Source organism: Cardiocondyla obscurior, linkage group LG04, assembly GCF_019399895.1.
Source record: "Cardiocondyla obscurior isolate alpha-2009 linkage group LG04, Cobs3.1, whole genome shotgun sequence".
In the NCBI taxonomy this organism is placed as follows: domain Eukaryota; kingdom Metazoa; phylum Arthropoda; class Insecta; order Hymenoptera; family Formicidae; genus Cardiocondyla; species Cardiocondyla obscurior.
In genome coordinates, this window is record NC_091867.1 from 5,841,152 (window position 1) to 5,866,962 (window position 25,811).

Here is a 25,811-nt window from a genome sequence, read left to right on the forward strand (position 1 = left end):
TCCCCGTCGTGCCCGTCCTGCGAGCTTTATTCGAAGGAAGATCCATCTCCATAATGGCCCCCACGCCCATAGACTTCTCACACGCTCTATCCGCATTGTATATACGCCGTCCTGGAAACTCCACCAGCTCGACGACCACACGTACGTACGTAAATAATATGTACATACGGAGGGTATGTACCGGCTGTCTCAAGAATCGAGCGTTCTCTCGGCTAAGCAAACTCCTCGGCGAGCTCGCGCTGGATTTTTCGCACCGAAATGTCGTAGACTAAGTAGGAGTCGAGTATCTTCGCAAACTAAGAATTATGGTGAACGTTAGTATTTAATTATCATTCCTTACAATATTCTAAAACGTGTGATTAATACAAAAAATGTGTGGCTATAAGAAAAAAAAAATTAATTTAACTGGCTGTTATCATGATTAATTAATAATAACAATTAATTATGCAATTTCACATTGTCGTCGTTATAATTGTATAGCTTGATAATATTAATATTTATATTCCTTAAGGATGATAAATATGCGCAAAAAATTAATATTTGATTTAAATCTGGCAGGAAATCTAACGAAGAGCAACATTTCTATTTCGTCGCGTAACTGAAATCCGACGGGTCCTTAATTTTCGTTAAGCTACTCTACAATTTAGGTGTCAGATATTCCATCTACGGGAGATTCTCGCGCATATGTCTGTGTATGTATGTGTGCGCATGTATGCTCGCACTGCGAAAACGTCTCGAAGGGACCGATCGACTGGCAGGAACCAGAGATTTTTTCGGCACGACGAGAAGTGTACACATAGATCGGCTTTGTCGGCCAATATGACGTGTATCCCTCGGTGGCAGAATGTAAGGGAGAGCAAGGGTTGACGAGGTAAGCGGGAGGGTGGCACTCCGAACGCATCTTTTCCTAGAGCGAGGCGGACGAGCCCTTTTTATGAACGCCTCTCACGGAGCGGATATCTACATTTGGGATTTCACGCGAGCATCTCGGAAAGCCGGGGGCAGGGGGTAAGAGAAAAAGGAAGAGAGAGAGAGAGAGAGAGGACGATAGGGAGAGAGCGAGCCGGCTCTCCGGGAGTTCTCACGCTATACGTTGCATTCTGCCCATCTCTTATAATTCTTTCTTTGCCCTCCTACTAGTATCTCGGGATATACCTGGCTCGACAGCGGCACGAACCTTTCGGGGGCGAAGCTCTCATTATGCGTGTCCAATTCACTCGCGAACGGCACGAAGATCGCTTCGGAGGTCGCGAGAGTATCTTCTGGTTAGGGAGAGCCCTAGTATGCGTCAGTATGTACAAGTACCTCCCTTGTTTGAGTAACATGTAGCTCTCTATTTTTCCGAAGCTCTTGGCGTATGCTGCTGAATGTTTTTAAAAGCTATAAAAAAAATTTAATGCGGTTAAAAAGTAGCGTACAGAATGTCTGACAATATATGTATATACGTATACAAATTGTTTTATGTATACTATTTTTTTAACATAATTTTTTTTTCTTTTCTTTTTTTTTTTTAGCAGACATTCATATAATATCCATCGACGATATTTTTAAATTTGTTTCTTTGAGGGAAATTCTGAGGCGTAATTTTAAAACAATTACCACGCACTGTTGTTTTCTTAAACTTCCGTTAACGAAAATTATCACCCCTTTGTCGCTGCGAGATGATCGCTTTTTCGTACGATTTCGCAGCGGTCGTTCTTTGAAAATGAGCAGTCGGGGAGCCTGCATTCTTGTCGGCGGACGTCTAGCCCGCCGGCCAGTTGGGATTTAAATTCTCGCCGAAGGATAAAAAATTATGAAAATCCGCGAGCGCGCCGAGACGTATACACCTGCCGCCTGGGTTCGCAGGAGTTTTCCGCGACGCGGGCCGGTGAGGGCAGGCGGCGGCGGTGGCGGCGGACAGATTAAGCTTAGGAGGGAGATTTATGGGCGAGCATGTAACGAGCAACTTTTTCATGGGATGCGCACGCCGGGGTTAGCCTCCGGGGGTGGGATTAGCATAAGATCCAGCAGCTGCAGACCGCGCGCGTCGAGGTCCCCGTTCGCTATTATACGCGTCGCTCACTCCCCCGAGTTTTATTCCGTGCAGAAAGGAAGATTTTGCCGCGTTTACCGTCTCCATCGCCACTATTGCCTCCGGATTTGACCTGAAACAACGTTCCTCCCTGCGACGCGCTTATGAAAGGCACGTAATCGCTCAATCAACATCCCGCAATACAATTTTCCTCGAAGTATTCAATTTTTTCTTTTCTTTTTTTTTTTTATATCGTTGACAAGAATATCGAAATAAGGAAACGCAACGTTGTGAATAATATAATGATATACATGCAATAAATAAAGGTATATGTATTTGATCGTGTTAGTCAAGAGTGCCCAGTGCACTTCGGCATTTTAATTCTGGCATAATTACACGTAAAGCCCCGAAGTAACATGTAGATTACATCACCGCATACCGCGGCTCTACCCCACGACTGCTGACACCGCGCATCAATCGTATATTCCTGAATATTCAATTAAGTGTGCCGCCTGGTCCCCCTTACCTCTCTCTCCCCCAACTGCTTTGTGCTCCCTCATTTTTCTGCCTCTCTTTGCCTACCTTCATACATCTCGCTCTCTCTTCCGTAATCATTCCTCGACCCGCACCGATCTCCCGCATTTCGCGATCGACGGTCGCACCGCGATTCATCATTAACTGCCATTAAAGTCCCGCCACGTTTCAACCGCGAGAATTTAATTTCGCGAAGCTCTGCGAAATTTATATTACCAAATAATAACTGGGAAGTGTACGAAAAGTGCCGCGTTCATTAATTAGCACTTGAGGCAGATTAAGAGACAAAGAAAATAATCGCTGGATCTATTAATCCTGGTAAAATCTCACGAGTTATTGTTGAAATTGTAACATCTGCTTAAAAAGTATATTACAATTATGTTATTATTATATAGGCTTCTCATTAAGAGGTATATTATTACGTGTTCATTACGAATATTGTATTACGTCCAAATGTATGTACGTATATGCGCATATTAATACATTTCATTTTACTTTATAAGTATACCTTTATAAATGCAGATTAATATCTGAATTAGGAGAAGTGTTGAGTTTCCACCCCCTTCTAAAAGACAAATTACTAAGAATAATTCAGAACGTATTTTTTTTTTTTTGCAAGAGGAGGAAACTTCAATTATTGTTTCGATAGAATTTAATGGGCACATCTCACAACGGCAGCGCAATCGTGCACCTTTTTCCAAGGCGGCTGTCGCTGAAGGTCTGGACCGACGGAGAGACTGCGCCACGGCCATACGGGCCGCCTCGGACCTCCTAAGGTCGGATATTAATGAGAGGATATAGAGACGGCCACCTCACACCACTCTGGATCTCGGCAGCGGACTCACGGATCGTCTCTGATGGAGAGAGGTTACTGAGAGGCCTCCTCCTCCTCCCTCCTCCTCCTCCTCCCTCCTTCGCCTCATGAGATGAGAGCCGAAGAGAAGCATCGGCACAGAGGAGGAGTACAAGGTAGGGAGTACCAGGGAGGGTCTCCACCCTACGACGAGATCGTGGAGGGAGGACGTCGTCGGGTTACGAGAAAACGAGAGAAAGATGAAGGTGGCGGCAAGAGAGAGAAAGGATGAGAGAAAGGGATAAGCGAGGGAGGTAAGAGGTGAGGAGAGAGGGACGCGGAACGAGAGACAGAGGGAAGGTAAAGAGGTGGGGGAGGAGGTGGTGGAGGACGAGGACGAGGACGACCAAGAGGAAACGGAGGTCGGGTGGCTTGACGAGAGGAGGCAGGGAGTGAAAAAGGTGCGAGGGAGAGATGAAGAAAGAGGGATGGAGAGACATACTGCAAGAGAAAGGGAGAGAGGAACGAGGGGGAGGGAAGGAGGAGGATGAGATCTGGACCCCGCGTAGGAGACGTTCAATACTGTAGCAACGACGCCGAGGCAGCGCCATTGGCTACCATTTTCTCTCTATACCTTCTAGGCATACACCTTGTACTCTATTCCGGTCTACTCCACTTTATTCCCTCTTCGCTTCCATGCCCTCTCTCCGTTTCCACTTCCTTTCCCTCCCTCGATCTCCTTGCCTCGCTACGCTCTCACACCGTTCGCGAGGATGGCATACTGCGACCAGGACGAGAGGGAAAAAAAAAAAACTCTTTTTCCCGCCTTTCCGCCAAATTCGCGAGGATTGAATGCAGACCGAATGTTTCCTTTCCTTTTTTTACTTTTCCCCAGAAATAGCTTTATTCGTAAAACAACTCGTATTAGATTGATTAAAGGTTTGGTCTTTCCTTGCTTTCGCCTGCAATATATATATATATATATATATATATGTAAGTTAATTTATCTACTATTATCTACTAAATTGCAATTATTTATTTATATTTACAACCGAAATATTCCACAACTTTGAGTGGCTTGAGAATAGCGGTCGTACACTTCAAGATCACTTAAAGTTCCACCCGATTAAACTCCTCTCAATGTGTGTACGAGCACGTAATAATATCTATATTCCACCTCACGCCTCCGTAATGTTAATGTCCCATTTCATTGTTCGGTGCAGTAACAATAACACAGCGTATGCACTTCATCCGTATTCAATATGTATTTTAATCTCAATTTTCTTTAAACTACCTGCACGTATTTCCGGGACCTTATTCATAATTACGCGAAAAGATTTTCTCTATGTATTTTTGTTTCTGTAGGAAACCAGATAAAACGTCGAATAACGAGAAAGAGAGAGAGAAAAAAAAATCTGCTGTCTTCTACAGCAAGATATTAAAAAAAAAATTCATAAAAAAAGATATATTGGGAGTCCAAATGCGCAACCCCTGTAATCGACCGCCATATTTGCGAAGTGCACTTTTTCGCCGGATATTTGTTTTTTCTTTTTTTTTTCTTTTTTTTGTCAAATAATTAACAGATGTTACTCACGCACGAATGAACAACGCCGCGTACTGTACTTTTACCAGGCAATACTGCCACGGCTATGTTGATATCCCGCGGGAATGGAAATAGTTGTAATTTTAATTAACCCGATGATTACGCCGTGCACTCGCCGGGGATCGTGTACATGGCAGACGGTAATTTTGCTGTATATACAGTAGATAAATACACGATCGCTGTGCCGTGCTAAACAATGCTCACCGTGTGATAGTCCTCTTGAATGCACCGTTAATATAAACCGTCATATATCTCAGTTCCGAGAGGCAAAATATTGCGGCTTCTTTATAACGCGCTTCCTCCTGTGCGCCGCGCCGGCTCCTTTGTATTTGCATCTCTATACGCGCTATTGTTTATCTCCTTTTAAGTAACCATATCCGAGAGTTTAATCGATTCAAAACTATAGTGGGAAGTTCAAGGAGTCGAATAAATTAATTCCTTCAACGTCCCAAGAAAAGATTTACTTCCGCAGAGATATGACTGCCGAAACAATTACGTAATTGCGTTTCAATCTGCATTCTTTTTTTTTCTTTTTTTTTCGCATTATTAAATATTCTTGTTTATTTCCAATTAAGTAACCGAGATACCTACAACTATCTCATTGGTATTTATAACGTGTCGTCAACCCCCAATAGTTTTTCGAAGCCAAATCACAACTGCGCTGCGAAGCTCGAGGCGACTTCATATACTGCCGCCGAGCAATCACGCAAATTAGCGTAATTCACATATAAAATTTGCTTTCTTTCTCTCTCGCGAGCGTTACGCGTGGTCCCCCTCCTCTCCGTCTTCTTCGTGTTCGCTCGCAGCCTCTAACAGTTTTCTGCAGATCGTAACGGCACGGATCTCGTAACGTGACTCGATAATTACCGCAATCACGAGGAGCGCCCTTTCGTTATTCCGGCCATATGCCGCGGTCGACCGGTACACCCCGGAGGTACGAAAGGCCCCCCCGAACTACAGACTGTAAAACTTCCTTCTCGAATAGCGTTACTTATTCCTTTTCTCTCTTTTCTTTTCTCGGTTCTCCCCGCGAGCGAAATCGCGAGGGATTCTTTCCTCGAGGTGCCTCCGAAAATGGATCTCTCCACGGCGGTGCCTGCTCGATTCCGCACTTGTCAATTGGAGTCTTCAAACACTCCTGTGAGGGGGAAAAAAGAAACTTACGTTCTGGCAAACATCGGCACAACGGCAGATCATCGAAATGAGTCAGATATTTATGACAATACTCTTTCTAAAATAAAGGCTTTCTTGAGAACAAGAACCGCGAATAAACTTTTTCCACTTCCACAAAAAAAGCGTTCTTTTGCGATTAATATAAAATATATTTTATTTAGCAAACATTGTTTAACTTGTCCAACAAAGCTTTTATATATATATATAAAAAAAAAAATAAAAAAAAATATAAAAAACGGGAATCGTAAGCATGAAACATGTGCTACGATATAAAATCTAATCTAGACATATAATACGGGACATTGCATAGGAAACTTTCACGGTTTTCGACAGTGTTGAAATTTTCGATACTGAACAGAATATTACAAATATTTCGGTTTCGAATTAATTAGATCATTCAAACGAATAATCTACCGATAGTCAAATCACATTTTAAGAGAATATACACTGTAAGTTTGAACAAACATATAAAGTTCAAAATAGTTTTCTCTTATATGATTTTCTCTCGAATATAAACTCGCATGTATCACTTCAAAATATTACAATGTGTTTTATATTATAACTGTATTTTATACTGTAAAATGATTGAATGGTATTAAATTACAAGAATAATAAAAGCTGTGTGATCGCTTTGTACATATAAAAAAATTAATATATAAATTGTATTTTATTAATATTTAAATCATTATTGAGGAACAGAAAAAAGGCGCTTTCTCCATTCTTTTAAATTTAACATTATTTTTAATTCAGTTAGGCACTTGTCATAGTCTTTGTTTGCACTTTTTTTATTTCTTTACTTAGTTATCTATCATTTTTTGCCGCTGTAACTTATTTCCCGAATTGATTGTTTACTTTTTCTACAAAATGACCATTAATAATTATTATATCTGTTCTCAAAGTTAATTTTTTGCTATTTATCTGGAGAGCTTTATTATTAAAATTAATTATTCTATTTTTAAGTTGTCTTATTCGTATCGTTATTCTCCATTTTTTTACTACTCAATAGTTTTTCTTGTTTCTCATTGAGATTAACAAATTTAGCTAGCATATTCTGTCGAGATTTTTCGGAAAATTGTTCCCCTCTACCTACGGAAATTAAAGTTGCCCGTTTAGGAGGTCTCTGTACTAAAGGTAGTTTCGGCGGGACGATAATCTGGTTGGGTTTTGATGTCGATTGTTTTTTAATTTCTTCTTGATTGGATTTCATTGCCGATGATTTTTTAGCTTCTTCTTGGTCCGTTCTTGCTGTTAATTGTTTTTTCATCTCTTCCTGATCAGATTTTACTAGTTGTTTTTTCATCTCCTCTTGTGTGATTTTTTTAGTAAACTGAGTAATAAGTGGCACGTGTTTCTTCTCTTTTTCCTTATCTTTTTCTTCTTTTTCAACTTTATCAGTTACATTTTGATTATCTTTTTTTTTACTTATTATTAAAATATATTCCCAATTATTCGGTATCGATAACTCAACATCGGGAAGATACTGTTCCCGGATGTTTTTCGGAACATACCAACAAGATTTGAGATGCATCGGTCCTTCTTCGGGACAGGCTATCCTATCAGCAATTTCATTAATTTTTGACAATATACTAACTTTTGACAAATAACTTCCACCTTTTTTGCCCCAGAATGTCATAAACTCTCTCATAAGAACATGCCTGCCGTGCCTGTTTCCGTGCACCAACCGAATCAGATCGGGCAAAGCTTCGTCAGGAAATTTAGTTTTCGGTCTTCTCATAGATTGTTGATGGGTAGGAGTCTTGCATTCACCACTGGTCGAAATATCTTCTTCCGGTGATGTCGACGACGGAAATATTATCGGAATGTTATTGACCCATGCTTGTCGTGCTGACAAAAATTCTTTAACCTTTGGAGAAACTGAAATAAATTTTATAACGTTAAATAGAGGTAATACATATAAATATAGAAGAAACAATATCTAATATGTATAATATTACATAATATTGCATATATAATTAATTCAAATCTGTAAATAAAATCAACTTACTAAATGCCGGAAACGAATTGTCAGATCCTTGCCAGATACAACCAATTATTTTCGGTTTAAGTTTATACGTTTTTGTATTTCTTTCGGCTTCAAATTGTTCTCCTAATATTTTCAATTTCATTTTTTGCGTTTGCGGCGTCTACAACAGAAACATACGTTTTCATTAATTTATTTCTACTTTAAAATAAAGAAATAATTTCTTTAATTATTATATTCCACTAACCATATCTTCCACTTCCTCTTCGTCAGCCAGGGCCTCTTCGTCGGACAAATACCTGCGTTAAAAAAAATTTGTATTTAATTTTTAAAGCATCAGTACAGATACGCAAATAGTAAAAGACATGACTATTAGAAATTAATTAATATAATTTTAAAATTATGTTTAAAATTGTAATAATTAAAAAAAAAGCTTTTAAAATTTGTTTGTGCATTAATAATTTCGTAGTTTAGCCGACGTTACTTACCCATGAGGCACCATAAACTCGTTATCGACATCATATTCGTTTTCTTCTGGATTTTCTTCGTCTTTCTCGTCATCCGAGCCTTTAAGAGATTCACCAGGTTCCTCCTCTTCCCATTCGTCATCGGAATCAATTTCATAATCAAACCATTTCTGAAATAAATAACACGTGCTTTTATAGATATTGTCAGCAGACAGATTAACGGATAAACAAATTTTTTTTTCCACATTATTTCTTGCAAAAATGTATTTTTCTATCGGGAATAATAATTTTTCAGTAAACGGAGAAGAATTCACGAGATTGAACTCACAGTTCAACGTGAATTTCTACACGAATGCTACTCGCACATATGCGCATGAGTAATTTATACAATTCGCCGATCGCGCTTTTGTTGCTATCATAGTTTTTCACACGTTGTCACTGACTGGTTTATCTTAATTTCGGTCACGACCGCAACGGAATTTCAATTCGTCATGAATAAGCAGGACGTCGATATCAAAGTGACTTCCTCGACGAGAGCGATATCTCGGCTTCGCAATCATCTCCGACGTGCTGGCCGGCACGCATTCTCTTAGTAATGAAGCTGTAGTCAGTCGTTGAACGTCCTATCAAAATGTAGAGATTCAAGCCCCGTCGACGGCTCGGCTTTTTTTTTCCCCGGCGGCTCCGGCGTTAATAATTTCTGTACGATTGTTTCGCCACCGATACGGGAGAGCTGAAGATACATCCTCCCGAAATTATCGTAATAAATGCCGTGTTCTTCCCAAGTCGTGGGAGGTATCGGTCCTCGGCGAGTGCTGTGCGGTCATTCTCGCGCCAGATATGAAGATATTCCGCGGTGTTACATATTTTCGCTCTCAGTGAACGAGAATGTACCAGACGATATATCGCTTCGTTATTTACGCGCAGCTCGGTAGTTTCTTACGTAGCTATTTACACGTCCGTATTCGCGACAGCGTCCTGGAGTAGCTTGTCGAGTAGCTATTTTTGATATCTTTTACTTCTACTTGCGCTGCGTGCAATCTTCTCGGATTAACCCGGAGCGAATTGTGCATTACGCTCATCGCGCGGGTCGCTTCTTTCGACGAACAACGGTCGTGACGTGTCCAACGAGGCGCCATAATCCTCGAGGATATAATTAAAATCAATTACATCCCGAAACGGTAATAAAACGCGGCGCGATAAGCGCGCGCTATCCTTCGCCGAAAAGTCGATAAATTTCCCCTCCTTCCTTCTCTCTTTTCTCTTTGCGCCGCGGCGCGAGATATTCTTTGTTCGATAAATCAACGTCGATTTCATCCCTACGTGAGCATCAATTACAAGACTCTTCTCGAGACATTAATTTATTATCGCGGAGAAACGTAATCTCACGGGCGATTGATACACTCGTCGCTGCGGCGAGTAACACAAAAACAATCGGTCGGTCTGTCACTAATAAAAGAAAAAAAAAAGAAACGGAAGAGAAAGAGTTTAAGCAGCTTTTGGCAGCAACGAAGGTACGTATAAACGTATCGCGTAATTTATTATCAGTAAACGAGGTGTCCTAGGTTATAAACCGTATTTTGTTTCAACTGCGGATATGTCGAAAATCCATCGGATAAAGCTGGAATAATTGTAACCAGACAGAATCGTGAGCACTTGCCAAAATTATGCAACGTGTAGATTAAAAAGTGATAAAAAGATGCAAATTACCAGCGCAATTAACGAGCTTTCCAATCGGCATTAGGTTTTACAATTGAAACCGATTTCGGTGTCGCAGTCACTCCGATTAGAGGCGCGAAGAATTAAGAACAGATCTCCCGCATCACCACCCGAAAGCACCCCGAACGCACGCACACACCGGTACGCACACGCGTGCGGACGAGGCCGAAAGGATGCTGCAACACGCCCAAGAAGAAAAGCGCAGTTATCGGCCCGAGGGTGCGATAGGATGCGCTCGACGTTGCGCCGATGCGCGCCACGAACCGTCGTACATTATTTACAGCGTGTTGTCGCCCGGCGGGCCATCTGTAATGGCTGTTTTATGCCCCATTAAGATTACGACCGGTGCTCCTCGTCGAGGATACACCGTAGATTAGGCGGCCCGGCAATCGAACTGATTTATTTCCTCCCTCCCCTGAATATTCGGGGAATATTGCTGGACTTCCTGCGCTCCTTTACTAAGCTGGCGTGACGACGACGGGGTCCGTCTCTCCATGGAAATTGGAAACCGCCACTCCACATAAACTGTCGTCGCCGCAAAGCGATTACCGCCGGGGAACCCTACACAGTTCCGTCGCGAGATTTAGACACGTCGCCTTACTGTAAGTGGCGTTCGCGTAATCGCGCAGTTTGCGCCAAACTCGATTTAATTAAAAAAAAAAAAAAATTTGTTATTTCATAATTAACGCGTGTGCGCACAACGGCACTTTCATACTGCGTATACGGTGACGTAGGATCTGAAATGCGTCTCTCATGAGATAGAACGCGCACGTTATCGCCGAATGCATAAATTTCACGCGAAACGGATTACTGCCAATCGTCAGCTGATACGTTAATTACAATACGCACGTTAAAAAGCGTATAACGTCACTTCGGCGACTTGAAAACACGCGCATTCGTGTCATCCGCAATGTAAGACGGATAACAACAAAGGGAGGGGTTTTTTTTTTTCTTTTCCTCGCGAGATCCTCTCGCATTTCAGATTTTAACAGGGGGAATATTTGTGAGCCGATTTTATACATACATATATGCTCGTAAAAAGTGTATAATAGATAAAAAGATATATTTTAAGGTAGTAACGATTTCGATTTTTAGAGAAAATCAAATCGACTCCCGCGTCTGACAAGAACCCGCGATGGGGATATACGGCAGCCGATGAAAATTGATACCTGATATATGGTGCACCGGTACTGAAAGGGTTAAAGCTGCGCACGTGAGTTGCGAAAGCGCGATGTTCGCGGAATATTACGTAGCGTATACGAACGTCAGTGTGAGATATCGTTCCTCCGAACACAATAAAACACGAAATCAATCCGATATCCGTGCGCGCCGGCGGATTAGATGTCGATATAGCTATAGATATCTCTCCGGAATACATCTCCATTTCTTTTTTTCGTTAAAACCTTTAATTAACCGTGTTTTCATTATTTTTCATCATTTTACGTTATTACGCTACATTATAAAAATATACAATGTAATTATTTCTTTCTTTCTCTTTTTTTTCCTTTTTTTTTGCGCTTAAAATCTTCCGAACTTTAATTACTAAACTTCTAAAAATTAAAATATTTAAACAAGTTAGTAAAAAAATATTTTAACTCAAATTTATTTCCAACGTGGCTTATCTGATGAATGGTTTCCTTTGGTTTTCGCGCGATTTGATTGACGTAAAAATGCTTAAAATTATTGTATAACGCAATAGCGTGACTTCAAAGCAAAGTGCTTTCCTCTATAAAGAATAATCTTATTCCCTCGCTCTTTTCCTCTTTTTCCTCGGCTTCATTTTCGAAATGGATGCGAGTGCAACGAAGCACTCGCGAAGATACATCGGATCGTTCGCGGTCGCGTAGATAATAGAATGAATCCGCCAGATAAACCTGCCGCCGATGGATCACTGTGTCGTCACTAAATCGTGGTCTGTTTTTCATAACGCATCACGTAAACCACGATAACTATACCTTTTAACGCCGCTTCCTAATCTAAAACCGAATATCAACGCCAGGCACCGAATTTTCGTGGAAATAAAAAGAAAAAAAAATAGAAAAAAAAACCGACAAAAATTACACAAAGTTTAATATTCCGTCTATGTAATATAGAGATGCAATGCTATTCGTCTCGTTAAAAGATAAACCGAGAAATTTTTTTTTTTTTTAAGAATCTTACAATCGGATTAATCTCACCTACGCGATGTTATTTTTCAACCGCGACTCCAAGCCGAACCATCAAATACGTGCAGCTTCGAATATCTAAGGTCAACCTGACGCCGATAAACGAGCGATTGAACTCCTAACGAGTCTCGGGTGAGACACCTTTATCTGGTTTCGTGTCGCGTTCTAGGTCAAAGCCATCAGCGAAACACGCTGTGCGCGAAATGATCGAGTCGCGCTGCGCTCCTTGCTTCTTCTCTTTCTTAACAATAACGTAATTTGAAAAGATTCCATTCGGGTCAACAGCTGACCGATGCTACCAAATTTTTCGCAATCGTAAAACGACTGACATAAATTCGAAGGGTTTATCGTCACCGCGGTATTTCTAATCAGTAATAAGTAAATATTAAAAAAATCTGAAATATCGTACATGACTTTACGAACGTGAAAAACAACAATAGTTAAGACTAGTAGTTAAATCTTGAATATCTTTGGACATGAGAAACTTTGGAAATATTTTGAGTAGATAAAATGCCTCAGTCGTTTCTGTGCGCATAAATGAGCCTTCATCAGTGACAGGTTTCAACCCTTACCATTGCTGGACATTTCGAATCTGACCAAATTCTGTTTGTGGAAATTCCTTGAAACTGTAAAGGATTTTTCACTCCTTTTTCTTTTTTTATTTTATTTTTTTATTTTTTTAAAACAAAATATAGACATTTGTTCCGAAAACTTGAGACTACGTCCAAGAAATTTTAGAGTATTTTAAAATCCCTTTAACTGAGTGAAAAACATGCCCGAACTCGAAATACGCAAAAGATGGTTTATGTTACAAGCGCGTTAGATATCCATTTCAGCAAGTATATGCGCGTTCTATTAAAAATCCATATGTAATACCGAAATATCGAGATATTAATGTGCGATCGGAATGGACCGACCAGCCTGCTCTCCTCGGATTACATCATTAATTGAAATCGTCAATATATCTGGCAGCCACGTGCGCGACAGCGCGACGGCATTCTCGAGACATCCCCGAAGATGAGAAGAGAGGGTTGGAGGGACTCCCTCTTTTTTCCTCTTTCCCAAATCGGCGCGATGTGGTTCGTTCGGTGAAATCGGCTGCTGCTGATAGCCGGCATCCGAGTATCGCGATTATCTGGCGCTCTGCTCGATTGATTTGCATCTCAAGGGACCGTAAATAAACAGGCTGGCTGGTCCAGTCGTTCGGGATGAGATCGAGTTCAATACGTATCAATTTGCGAATCGCGAGTCAATTTTAACAGCTGGATTTTATTTCGTGAGATGATTGTAAAAACGATAGCTTAATTTATTGTTTGATTTACTTAAGAATAATTATTCTTTTTTTTCTATTTTCAGTTTAAATAGAGACTAAGTCCGACAAGTATATATTCTGAGAGAAATCGAATCAAGTACTGCTTGCAATCTGATCATTTGGAAAACACAGAATATTTTTTATCTTCACAAAAAAAAAGAACATGAAACTAAATGATCATTACTAATTACTTGGGGTATAAAGTTCTTACGAAGAACTTAAAACCGGGGTAAATTTTTTTTCGGCCATCAGTTTTCCCCACTAAACGTTTCCTATTGTTTTCTATTCGTCCCTTTTGTAAAACCTTCGAAAAGCTGAGGTTCTCCGAGATACCGATTCTTGTTATCTTTCCTCCGTTTCGATATTTTGTTTCGACTACGGATGAAATCTTTCAAGCATGATTTATGCCGTCGTTCGTGAACCATGACAAAAGTTTTCTGAAACAACTGCATAGAATTCGCAACTAGTGCAAGATATTTAATTCCATCCCTAACGCGCGCCGGGAGAGGATAAACCAACAACCGGGTATCCGTTGAGAATGGTGGTGTCGGCGTTCTGGAACGAATCGACGACGCGTACGATCGTGAGGTCCCTGGGGATCGGCGCGGTGACGGCGCCGGGTGGCACAGACCAGCATCCTTATCTCGAGGGAGCCATGCGCCACACGCTCTCTCATCGCACGCTCTCTCGTCGACGTCTTCCCGCCCGGAAAATTTGACCACCAGTTGCAGTCTCGACACGACTACTGATCGGTCGTAACGAGTGGATCTGCGATTTTCGACCTCGTGCATCCTCTCCCTCGCGACGCTCGGACGCGCGCGAGATTTCGAACGCGTATCCTCCGGCCCCGGTTAACGAAGTTCTTTCACCGGTTTCTATCGCGCTTCCGTATTTAAATCTCCGCGACCGGCAGCCTCTCGAGCAGTTATACAAGAAAAAATCGCGAGCGTAACGTCGCCGTGTCTTGAAATGCTGACATTCTGTGATATCGACGTCGTAGAGAGACAAATCCTAAGATTTATGATTCAATGCAAGTGATTTCCAGTTTGATTTACCGTGCTATGTACACTCTCTATCTCTGTTAATTCTACGCGAATCACGATGAGCGATAAGCAGATCTTCATAACACTAAGCTGAGTTAATTTTGGGAATAATGATTTAAACATCGGACGAAGTCGGTACTCTGAAAGTCCTAATCACACGCAGTTATCAATCTGTATGAAAAGCACATTTTCTGATATCGACTCCCACCTTAATTTCGATTTAATCTCTCGGCACGATGATCGAGGAAGCTATGACACTCGACGTGAGTACACGGAAGACACCGTAATGTCAATTTAATTGCGTATTTAAACATGTAAATTTGCACTCGATTGCATACAGTATCTATTTCTTGCATATAGATTACAATTAAATTATATAATCGTTAAAAAGCGGCATAATTAAATTTTTATCGAAACTTAATATAAGAATTGGGTTTAAAAGACACGTTTACAGCTCTAATTAGTTTTCGTTTACAGATGACGGACGAACTACTGTTTTCTGCTCTTGGCTTAACAACGGATACTAGCGTCGAGAGACAGCTATTTTCCTCAACCCAAACAAGTTTACCTAGCGATTACGAAGTCTCGTGCACGCTTAGCGACGATTTCGGAATGTTCGACAACCAGCTGAACATGACAAATCCAACAGACTGTTACACCGACTTAACTTGCTCTCCGCAATCGCCTTGGAAAGACTGGTCGATCACTAACACGTCTACATCTTCAGGTATCACTATTTTTTTTAATACACAGACGTATATAATTAAAAATATGAAAACGATTATCTTTTTACTCGGAGCCTCTTTGAAAATATGCAATGAATGGTCACAGGTTATTTGAGCGAATTGAGCGAACTAGATTCAGAACTAGATTGGTGTCTGGAGAAGAGTTGGGACTCCGGTCTGCCAGAAAGAACGCCACTGTGTACCGCAGGGTGCGAAGGATTTCTGCATTTGCCACCTCTACCGAGTCCACAACAAACGCCACAATATGATGAACCATTGCTTGTACTCGGCATCGATCTACGAGCTTTGGAAAACACATTAGGAACAAGTACAATAGGTAAAAGACACTCTAAAAAAAAAATTAGAATATAATCAAAGTATACAATCGGAGTATCAGAACGACAAGAGACCTTTTTTTTCCAACAGTAGTTTAAAGCAAAATCTGGATTCTTCGATTGGATTAATTAAGACTGAAGTACTTTATCATTTAGAATGCGTCGTTATTTCAACACTAAAGATGATTAACATACGTCTCGATTGCAGATTATAACAACAACCAGATAGATGATGGTCTCCTAATTTCATCAGCAGCTACTGCCGCATTAGCAACCCACGATTACACCAATCGTAGCTTAGCAAATGCATCCGAAGATAGATGCTTTCCATGCACCTACCAAGGATGTTTAAAAGTAATTTTAATAAACTTACTTCTCATATAATCAGCTCATTTTATCGACTATTTGACACTAAACATTCTAGCATACAACCCTTTAAAAAATAATTAGAGTTTGTAGAAGATTAAATAAACAAAAGTTAGATCGACAATTAAGGATTGAGTTCAAATATAATAGCTCATATTCAAAGCGCGTGTTTACTTTTGAAATTCTATAAGTAATGTGATCTATATTTTAAATACGTACTTATTGATAAAAACATATTTAAAACATATTTTCCTTTTCGTTTCAGGTATAAGCGTGTCACTTGATATATCTTTTTTTTTGTTTTCGATATAGACTAAAGTATCTCACTTGATATATTTTTTTCCTTGTTTCAGGTATACGCTAAAGCGTCTCACTTGAAGGCTCACTTACGACGACATACCGGCGAGAAACCGTTCGCGTGTACTTGGGATGGTTGCGTATGGCGTTTCAGTCGATCGGACGAACTAGCAAGGCACAGACGATCGCACTCGGGCATTAAACCGTATTCGTGCGAAATGTGCTCGAAAAGATTCGCGCGTAGCGACCATTTGGCCAAGCATCGAAAAGTACATCGGAAAAATGCCTATCCCTTGTTCCATGGCCCTAGAGGATTACGTGGCGGAAAGATAAACGTTTTACCGTCGGAAATTTAAAACATTACCGTGTCTCCCCCGTCTTGCATCTTTTCGAATTTTCTTTCAATTAACATTAACATTAACTAACATTAAGAACATTAAAAACAGTGCTATAATTCTTCAATAAATTGACAAATAAAGTATTTAAATTGATTGTGCAAGAAGGTATGCATTGTGCTAAATTAATGATATAGATTAATTCTTAATATTTTCGGCGGCTAATCTGTTTTTAGGTTTTTAAAACAATTTTAATACACTTATCTGCGTTTTTGTTTAAGAATCACTAGTATTAATTCCGATAAAACGATCATCATACTGTGATGATAATTAAAAAAAATTTATTATACAGTTTTTGGCTAATGTACGCCGGAAACTTTTTGATTGCAAAATAGAAGAGTTAACGTGATAAATTGATTAGTTATATTAAATTCAATGAGAGATTTATGCAATCTAGTATTAGCGTGACTAGTCTTAATTAATGGCAGTTATCGTCACTTTAAAAAAAAATTATTATCTACTTTATAAAAAATAGTGATAAAATTATAATAATTATTTTTTCTTTTCGCGAGTTCTATTCATATTTGTCATAAAAATTAAGTTTTAAGCGGTCATAATCATCAAAATCAGATAAAGAAATACTGTGTATGAATATATAATAAATTGTTAGTGTCTTAAAATAATATTGCGCATTCTTAAAGAATACGTTTGTAGGAAACATTATATTAATTAATAATGACTTACCTCATCTTTTGTAAATGGTCGCCGGGCATTTAGAATACTACTTCGTTTCCGCCATGTACCCCAATACGGAGGGCGACGATTTTCCTTGAATTGCAATAATTTCGGTCGGAGCTGCTCCAAATTAGGTGTGTTTGTTATTATATTGCAACTGCCATCGTTGTCTTCGTCTATAAATAATGAATAACAATCATTAAAGCATTTAAAACAAATAATAGTAAAATACTTATATCATAAACGTAGTTTTATTATTTACGTGTTTTTACCTAGTAGAATAATATCTTCATCTTTTGTTTCGAACGGCCAAGTTTTCGACGAAGTACGTGGCACTATTTCTCCTCTTTTAATATTTTCGAGATACAATTCGGTTTTGTCTAAATCCATGTTTAACTTATTATCCAATAATAATTTATCATGTTTATTCAACTTTCTTCGAAAAATCGGTGCAATTTTCATATCAGCCTTTACTTCAAAAGGCATAAAGTTTTTTACTTCAATAACATTCTCTTTTTCTTCTTCCGTCGATTTAATTCCTTGCTTTTTAGGAACAAAAAAGCTAGCAAAGTTTGATGCAGCTTTCTGTATTTTGCGTTCGGCTTCTTGTCGTTCCTCTTCTTTCTTTCTTTTTTCTTCCTCTTTAGCTTCTTTTTCTTTTTGTTTTTGTCTAAAAATAATGTAAGTATAATAAAAAAAATTATATGCATATATCACAAAATGCATATCAAAATATGACGGTTCTTACTCGAGTTCCATTTGTTTTTTAAGGTCCTTTAATTCTTTCTCCTTTTTCTTCTGCTCTTTTTCTATTTTTTCTTTTTCCTCTTTTTCTCTCTGCTTCTCTTCTTTTTCTTTTCGCTTATTCGCTTTTTCTTCCTCTCGTTTTTTTTCTTTTTCCTAATACATAAAAAACAAAAAACCAGTAAAATAATACATATATGTACGTAAAATATAATCAAATTTATAATTTAATAAATTTATAAATAAATAAATTACATTTAATTCTTTTTTATAAAATACATACCATTCTTAATTTTAACTTCTCTTCTTTTCGTTTGGCAATTTCTTGTTTTTTTTCTATTTGTTTCGGTGTTAATTTTTTAACTTTATTTTTCGTGTCTTTGTTACTCTTTGGAGTAACAGGAGTTGCAGATTTATCAGTTGTTTCGTTTTTTCTATTTATTAATGATTTATTTAACTCGCTTACAGCCTCATCATCTGAAGACAAGATATCAATATCACAGTCTGAGGTTTTAAAAGAAGGCTCTGCATTAATGACATCATCGTATGTTTCATTTAATTGAGACGTATTTTGTAATTCAGATTGAGTAAGTGATACATCTGAAGTTTCATTCAAACAGACTTCTATTTTTTTCTTATGTAAAGTTGTACTCTTGCAGTTTTTTTCGTCTTTTAGTTCAGACAAATTATTTTCATGACTAATATCAATATTTTCCATTTCATTGTCTGATTTCTTGAGAAATTTAGTTAAAGTACCAGGTTTCTGTTGTAGTTTATCCATTTTCTTATTCTTTCCTAAACTGCTTCTTTTAAGTGTATCACCTTTTTCGATTTTTTTCTGGTCAATTTGCTCCAGATCTTTCTTTTTGTCATCAGGTGTTATTTCCTCAATGCTACTATTACTAGTATTTATCTTTATTTTGTCTTCATCTTCTTCTTTCTCATTTATGCTTCTAACTTCCGAGTTCTCTTTTGTTGCAAGTTTTACCACTTTGGGACTTTTAGAACCTACCAAAGGTGATATTACTTTCCTCTTTTTTTTGTTAATTTCATTACTTTTACTGCTTGTCGTTTTAGAGGAATTTAGCATTTGAAATGGCAGTTGTGCTAAAATAATATATAATTAATAAATATTTGCATCATGATACAATGACTGTGTTCTACAATGTGTACAATATGTTATAAATAAATTAAAGTACCTTGTTTCATTTTTTTCTTTTTTGCAGGTATAACTACTTCTATTTCACAATCACTTTCTTTCTTTAAAATGTCCATGTTTTTCATTAATTAAATCTGGAACATAAGATACGAAGCATAAGTTTTTTTTTTTTTTTTAACAAGAATGTAATAAACTTCGCGTTCTCGATGAGCCACGATTCAACAACTGTAAGTTTACCTTGTTGCTTGCTAGGCATAAAAATAAATACAACATTCGTTAAATATTATCACAGAGTCCTGTCAGTACGAGCTCGTCGCTATAACCTAAACGAGAACCGGAGTAAAAGAACTCGTTGAGACAGATCAACAGATTGTGCAAACGATTGTATATCACACGAACAACAAAAATGTTTTAAAAGACTATTGAGCTAAAAAATACGCAATTTTCGCACTTATTCGATGTTAATTATAACAAAAACCGCAAATCACAAATTTCACACAGACCTAAGAAATTCGCGGGAAAACGTATGACGAAATCGATGGCGGCGACTTATAGCAGATTTTATTCGAACTAACAAATAGTGTTTGATTAGACTGAATGTATTATATATAAATTATTTGAAGAAACAATAACCGTTCCGTTATTAAAACTTATTAAATATAAGACAGTTCTTTTTAACGTAAAAGAAATAAAAATAAATGGTATACGTTCTAAAATTTTTTTTTATTAATTAGAGGTTAAAGTAATACACAAAATTGCATATCGCGTGATATCATGTCTCAGCAGTAGAATATTGTGTAATATTTTTAAATGCAACCAATGATATATGACAAACAACTACCAGTATGATTTACTGTAGAGCGAGTTTTAATGTTTTACAAATAAAACGATTAGCTATCTTATCAGCACTTGTTGAAAAAGTATATATTTAGGTACTCTCTGCTGTGTAATTCATATCTCATTTTGCTTTGTTGCTCTCAAACAGTTTATTCCATTAATTATTACACAACACAATGCCTGTAAGTATCTTTTATATTCAAGTAAATATAGTTCAATGTAGACATTTAATTAATATGATTTCTGCACTTGTTTTATAATTATTTGACATCATCCATTAAATGAAACAAACATATGGTTTGTTTTATTTAATGTACACATTAAATAGTCTATATTTGGTCTGCCTAATTAGATTTAAATTTTTTTTTTAGTGCAAGATCTATTATTATGTAAAACTATAAAATAAATTACAAAATTCTTTATAACATTAATTTTTTTACTTGCAGCAATTATCTTACACCTACAGAGGCTTTATTGTTCCTGTATTTACTCCTTTTTATAGTGATGGGTAATTAATCTTTATAAACTTTAATAATGGCTAATACTAAATTTAATTATAATGACCAATATTAATTTAACAGATCTCTTAATTTAAATGTTATACCTCAATATGCAACATACTTAGCTGATAAAGGAGTTAAAGGTATTCTTGGTAAGTTTTTTTAAATTAATCTTAATTAATTAATTTTTAATTAATTAAATAACATTTAACATGCATTTATATTATTATTATTTATATTAATATTTTTTTTGCAGTTAATGGCACAACTGGTGAAGGAATGTCAATGTCTGTTGGCGAAAGAAAACTTGTTACAGAAGCCTGGGTGAAGGCAGTAAAAAAAACAAAACAACACTTAATGATTCAAATAGGAGGTGCTGCTCTTCCTGACGTTATCGAACTAGTAAGTTTAATTATTAAAATATACATGAAGAAAAATGCTTATTTCTGTTCTACAATTAAATAAAATATAGAAATAATTTATAGGCAAAACATGCAAGTAGTCAGCATGTGGATTCTATACTCTGCTTACCAGAATTGTATTTCAAGCCTTCTACTTCTACACAACTGATTGAATATTTGGAAATAATTGGCAAGGCAGCACCAAAGATACCACTGTTATATTATCATATCCCTATGATAACTAATGTTAACAGTGAGCCAGTTTTTAATTTATATACATAGTAGGATATGGTCAACTTAGTGAAGTTGATATTTCCTTACATATACATATTCCACAAACTTTCATACATAAAATATTTTGTAGTACACATGGGACAATTTCTGGAATCAATTGGTGATAAAATACCCTCGTTTGTGGGAATCAAATTTACCAGTGCAAACTTAGAAGAAGGAGCACAAGCACTACATGCTGATAATAAAAAATATGTTATTTTCCTTGGCAATGATCAGGTAATATAATAATTGTTACGTAAAGTTCAATTTTAAACTTTTTTTTAGCAAAATATAAACGACATAAATAACTAGGATATTTTATTGTATTTTTTATTTTATTAAAATTTTTCTATTTCAATGTATAATGAACACATTGACTTCTCTGATTTTCCAGCTAATAAATGCCGGATGTGCATTGGGAATGGATTCTTTTATAGTAACCAGTATGAATCTGTTACCAGAATTTATACTGGAACTTCTTGCAAATTGCAAGAATGGAAATATTTCAAAAGCTAAAGATATGCAAGAGAAGCTTTCGAATTCTGTAAATGCTATAACAAAACATGGTAAATGTTATATTTTTACACATAGTAAAGTACATGACGACAGCATTTATAAAATTTATTATTTGCAGGTATTTGGGTACAAACTATGAAAGCAGCAATGGCTCTTCTTACCGACATTAATGTAGGACCTCCTCGTGAACCACTTAAACCTATTATTTCTGAAGTTGTTATAACAATTATGGCCAAGGATTTAACAAACTTAGGATTTCAAACAGTTAGAATATAAACATTATTTTGATATGTGATACTTGACGTGTTTTTATTATTTTGATAAAGTTATATTTGTGTGTGACTTGTAACATATATTAATTATTTTGTATCAGGGTTTCTAATGAATGATATTGATATTATAAATACTAATAATTAATAAGTATAAATGTTATAACAATATATTTGAAAAATAAATTGTAATTAAAAGTTTTATTAATATAAATTTAAAATAATTAAAATTTAAAAATATAATTTGTTAATAAAAATCCAATCACTGATTTAGAAAAAAATAAAGAAATAAATAACGTGTAGATAAAATATGTAATTGCTTAATCGGCAAAATATAAATTGAATAATAAGACGAATATATATACGTCTTAAAATTACTCATACATATTTTCATTCCCTTCCACTTTACTCAAATTCATTTGAACTTTAGCTCATGTGCCGTTGTATAGTTTTGTGCAGTTAGCAACCTAAAAAAATGGCAGCCACGAACGTGGAGTGTAGCGATTTTTTAGAATTTCAGGTATTTTTGAAACCGGGATTCATATAACACTTGTGCGTTCGCACACCGCATTAATTAAATATAACAAATATATATACATTTAACAATAATTAAGTCATCTTAATTAAAATAAGACATCAGAGTCCTCGTAATTGATGCCGGCTAGTGGTTATGATCTCACACCTTTGTTATACAAAAAAAATTCTGCTGTGCTACGAAAAAGAATTATTTAAGACTTAGCAATACGTAAAATCTCAACGTTATTATTAAATCATGTCTTTTTCTAGACGTATGTGCAACTTTGTTGAGAGGTTAGGAACGTAAGGTTAGCTAAGTGCAATGGATATACATATATGTAAAAATTAAATATAGATAATGTACCCTTTACTACAATCCAATACATTTCAATATGTTTCGTGTATAAAAAAATTTTTTTTCTAAAAGTATTAATATTATAATTTAATTTTTTTTAGATATTGTAAGTACAAGGATAATAAAAGCAATGTATGTTTCAGGATACATTAAAAAAGATGCGACAAATAGATGATAAAATAATTTATATGCTGAATACTGTGATTCCTACTGAATCCTTCAAAGGTCAAGTCGACCCTACCACCCAGTGCAAAGAATTATTCCAGCAGATAGAATCTGAACATAAGCAAAGAACACAAGCAATTACAAGATGTGTGAACATCACTAAAGATAGGGTGATACATTTAAAGGACTTGAGAGATAAGAATGATAACGAAAATCCGACATTATTAAAAAATTTAAGAAGTGAACAAACCAAATTGCGATTACTGCAATCCGAGCTCAATATAGAAGAAATTGTAAAAAAACGTACAATACAGGTTTATTATGAGAGATGCCGTGGATTCTACAAACCATTACATATAGACACATAGAACTTCCAAATAATTTGAAGCTATTGGCATAAGGCCATTTTGAATGCTCTTGTTTTTGAATTGTTACAACATAGCTATACATAGTAATTTTGTAAATGTCAATGGCAATAAGTTGTTTGTAAAACATTGTTATTTTATAATCTTGTACAATATATACCAGTCTTCTTAAAAAAGTTTATTGCAATTGTTCACAATATACCTGGATGATTGAAAGTACACAGATTATTAAAATTGTATATTTAGATATTATCTCTTATAAACGATTAAAATACTTGCTAAATCTAATGAGAATCAAAAATTTATTATATACAGTACATATAAATTGATGACCTAAATGTAAATAAAATATATAATTTTACATCAAACATCTGTATATATAATATCTATAAATGTATTTCGTTACTTGGTTATTATGAAAAATTATAATTAAGAAACAGCCTTGTATATTACAAACAACTCATTAAAGCAATCGAAATTAAATGTTTATTTATTTGTAAAAAATACTATTTTACAATAACAGACAGTAATATAATATCTTGAGTTTTTGAAAAATATCCTGTAACAATATCATTTTAAGATAATAACAGACTGTAATATAATATCTTGAGTTTTTCATCAAATATATTATGTAAAAATATAATTTTTAATTGGCAATCTATTATATAATATCATGGTTTTTTTAAAGTTTCTTTAAAGATTTCTACATTCCTCAAATATTTATATCTATTTATTTTTGTTTTGTGCTAATTGTTCTTGAAACCATTCGTCCCGTTGCTTACGTAAACTTCCTCCTCTGGCAGCTTCTCTTTTCCCAAGAAATATAGAGATCAAGCAACCAACCACTGTTGCAACAATCATATAATTACAGCATTTGATTCGTGCTTTACTTCTTGAATTAAGTATACAGTCCGCTCTGTTACACAAAAAATATTAAATCTTTTAGTCTAGAATAATCTTTTAATAGAAATGTAATACATACGTAACATCTTTAGGAACATCTGCAATACTTGGATATCGCTTTACCCAGACTAACATTCTTTTATCAAAGTTAGATACACGATGCATCTGAGGTCCTATAATAGAAGTACATACATAATTGCATTTTTGTATAGTTCCACAATGCTTTTTTTTATGTATACATTGCATTTATAACATCATAGATTTTTACTTTATATAGTATTTCAAGTAATAATTCTTGCAGAAATAAATACAATTAAAGATAAAAATTAATCAGTTTGATTGTCGAAAGTTTAATTTACATAAAAAATAATTTTTGTTATTTATGTTTTTAAAATCTTCACCTAAAACATCACTGTCTTTTGCGGTTTCATTACTTTTTTGTACGGGCATTTTATCTTTATTAATATCTCGTATAATACTGCTACGCGTAAAGCAACGCGTTGTATTGTACAACTGAGCACCACGAGTAAATTGTCTTGACATCATTCTGTAAAAAAAAAAAAAAGAGATACTTACATTAATAAAATAAAATTATTATGTATTTAATTAACTAATTTCTACATAAAATATTTTAGAGTATTCTCGAAGGTGGCTTTTATAAGATGTACCATTGAAATTGTATTTTGATACGACGAAAGTTAAGCTTATTGATCAGATTCATATTAGCTGTTATCATCATGTTTTATGTTTTCAGGTTAGGCTATATCTATTAATAAAACAACTTTCTATAAAATCACGACTGATTATGGCTCTTTGTTTGCTTGATTACTTTTTTTTTTTTTAGCAATTAACATCGTTTTGCGTGTTCTATTACACATTTGATTATTTATTCGAGCTAAAATTTCGTTATTCAAAAAACATTCGTCATATTATATTTTTTTATATGTCCATATATGTTGCAAAATGTTACACTGAGTAATACGCACTTTAGACAATTATTGTGACTAAAAATAGCTTGTAGACGTAAGAACACTTTTCTGCTTCTAACACTCGTTACATACTAACGAATTGATGAGAAGACGACGCAGTAATTCTGTAGCTGTGCAGCTAAAGCGTTTACGTCTACAACTCTACATAGCTTACTTTTGTACGTATATATGTATGCATATGTACGTATATGTATATCGACCTTGACTTCGTGAAAAAATTAA

At 36.1% G+C, this 25,811-nt stretch overlaps 5 protein-coding genes across 8 annotated transcripts; 3 read left to right on the forward strand and 2 right to left on the reverse strand.

Annotated features, from left to right (window-relative positions):
* Window positions 1–6,036: 6,036 nt before the first annotated feature.
* Window positions 6,037–19,997, reverse strand: LOC139102235 (chromatin assembly factor 1 subunit A). The gene is made up of 10 exons (XM_070655970.1): window positions 19,738–19,997; window positions 19,541–19,634; window positions 18,625–19,448; window positions 18,346–18,497; window positions 17,870–18,267; window positions 17,607–17,773; window positions 8,587–8,735; window positions 8,346–8,397; window positions 8,123–8,261; window positions 6,037–7,992 (listed from the first exon to the last, which is right to left on the reverse strand). Exons 2-10 carry the CDS (start codon window positions 19,623–19,625, stop codon window positions 7,073–7,075), a joined length of 2,886 nt encoding a protein of 961 aa, XP_070512071.1. The 5' UTR covers window positions 19,626–19,634; window positions 19,738–19,997; the 3' UTR covers window positions 6,037–7,072.
* On the forward strand, window positions 9,203–17,841 carry LOC139102236 (uncharacterized). 2 transcript variants are annotated; one of them, XM_070655972.1, is made up of 5 exons: window positions 9,203–10,079; window positions 15,282–15,531; window positions 15,636–15,866; window positions 16,073–16,218; window positions 16,584–17,841. In XM_070655972.1, the coding sequence occupies exons 2-5, from the start codon at window positions 15,282–15,284 to the stop codon at window positions 16,881–16,883; spliced, it is 927 nt and encodes a 308-aa protein (XP_070512073.1). In that variant the 5' UTR covers window positions 9,203–10,079; the 3' UTR covers window positions 16,884–17,841. The 2 variants fall into 2 exon arrangements, with proteins under 2 accessions (XP_070512073.1, XP_070512072.1); XM_070655971.1 differs by lacking the exon at window positions 9,203–10,079 and adding an exon at window positions 14,487–15,067.
* A 104-nt stretch (window positions 19,998–20,101) lies between the features above and the next one.
* LOC139102237 (N-acetylneuraminate lyase) lies at window positions 20,102–22,654 on the forward strand. Its single transcript, XM_070655973.1, has 8 exons — window positions 20,102–20,519; window positions 20,784–20,845; window positions 20,919–20,989; window positions 21,094–21,239; window positions 21,323–21,491; window positions 21,603–21,748; window positions 21,906–22,077; window positions 22,146–22,654. The coding sequence occupies exons 1-8, from the start codon at window positions 20,514–20,516 to the stop codon at window positions 22,301–22,303; spliced, it is 930 nt and encodes a 309-aa protein (XP_070512074.1). The 5' UTR covers window positions 20,102–20,513; the 3' UTR covers window positions 22,304–22,654.
* Window positions 22,655–22,724: 70 nt separating this feature from the next.
* On the forward strand, window positions 22,725–24,180 carry Ccdc58 (Coiled-coil domain-containing 58). Of its 2 annotated transcripts, none has more exons than XM_070655974.1 (2): window positions 22,725–22,816; window positions 23,311–24,180. In XM_070655974.1, exons 1-2 carry the CDS (start codon window positions 22,772–22,774, stop codon window positions 23,698–23,700), a joined length of 435 nt encoding a protein of 144 aa, XP_070512075.1. In that variant the 5' UTR covers window positions 22,725–22,771; the 3' UTR covers window positions 23,701–24,180. The 2 variants fall into 2 exon arrangements, with proteins under 2 accessions (XP_070512075.1, XP_070512076.1); XM_070655975.1 differs by lacking the exon at window positions 22,725–22,816 and adding an exon at window positions 22,833–23,120.
* LOC139102240 (UPF0389 protein CG9231) lies at window positions 24,161–25,748 on the reverse strand. 2 transcript variants are annotated; one of them, XM_070655976.1, is made up of 4 exons: window positions 25,587–25,748; window positions 25,002–25,147; window positions 24,680–24,773; window positions 24,161–24,613 (listed from the first exon to the last, which is right to left on the reverse strand). In XM_070655976.1, the coding sequence occupies exons 2-4, from the start codon at window positions 25,144–25,146 to the stop codon at window positions 24,424–24,426; spliced, it is 429 nt and encodes a 142-aa protein (XP_070512077.1). In that variant the 5' UTR covers window position 25,147; window positions 25,587–25,748; the 3' UTR covers window positions 24,161–24,423. The 2 variants fall into 2 exon arrangements, with proteins under 2 accessions (XP_070512077.1, XP_070512078.1); XM_070655977.1 differs by lacking the exon at window positions 25,587–25,748 and adding an exon at window positions 25,269–25,580.
* Window positions 25,749–25,811: the final 63 nt, after the last annotated feature.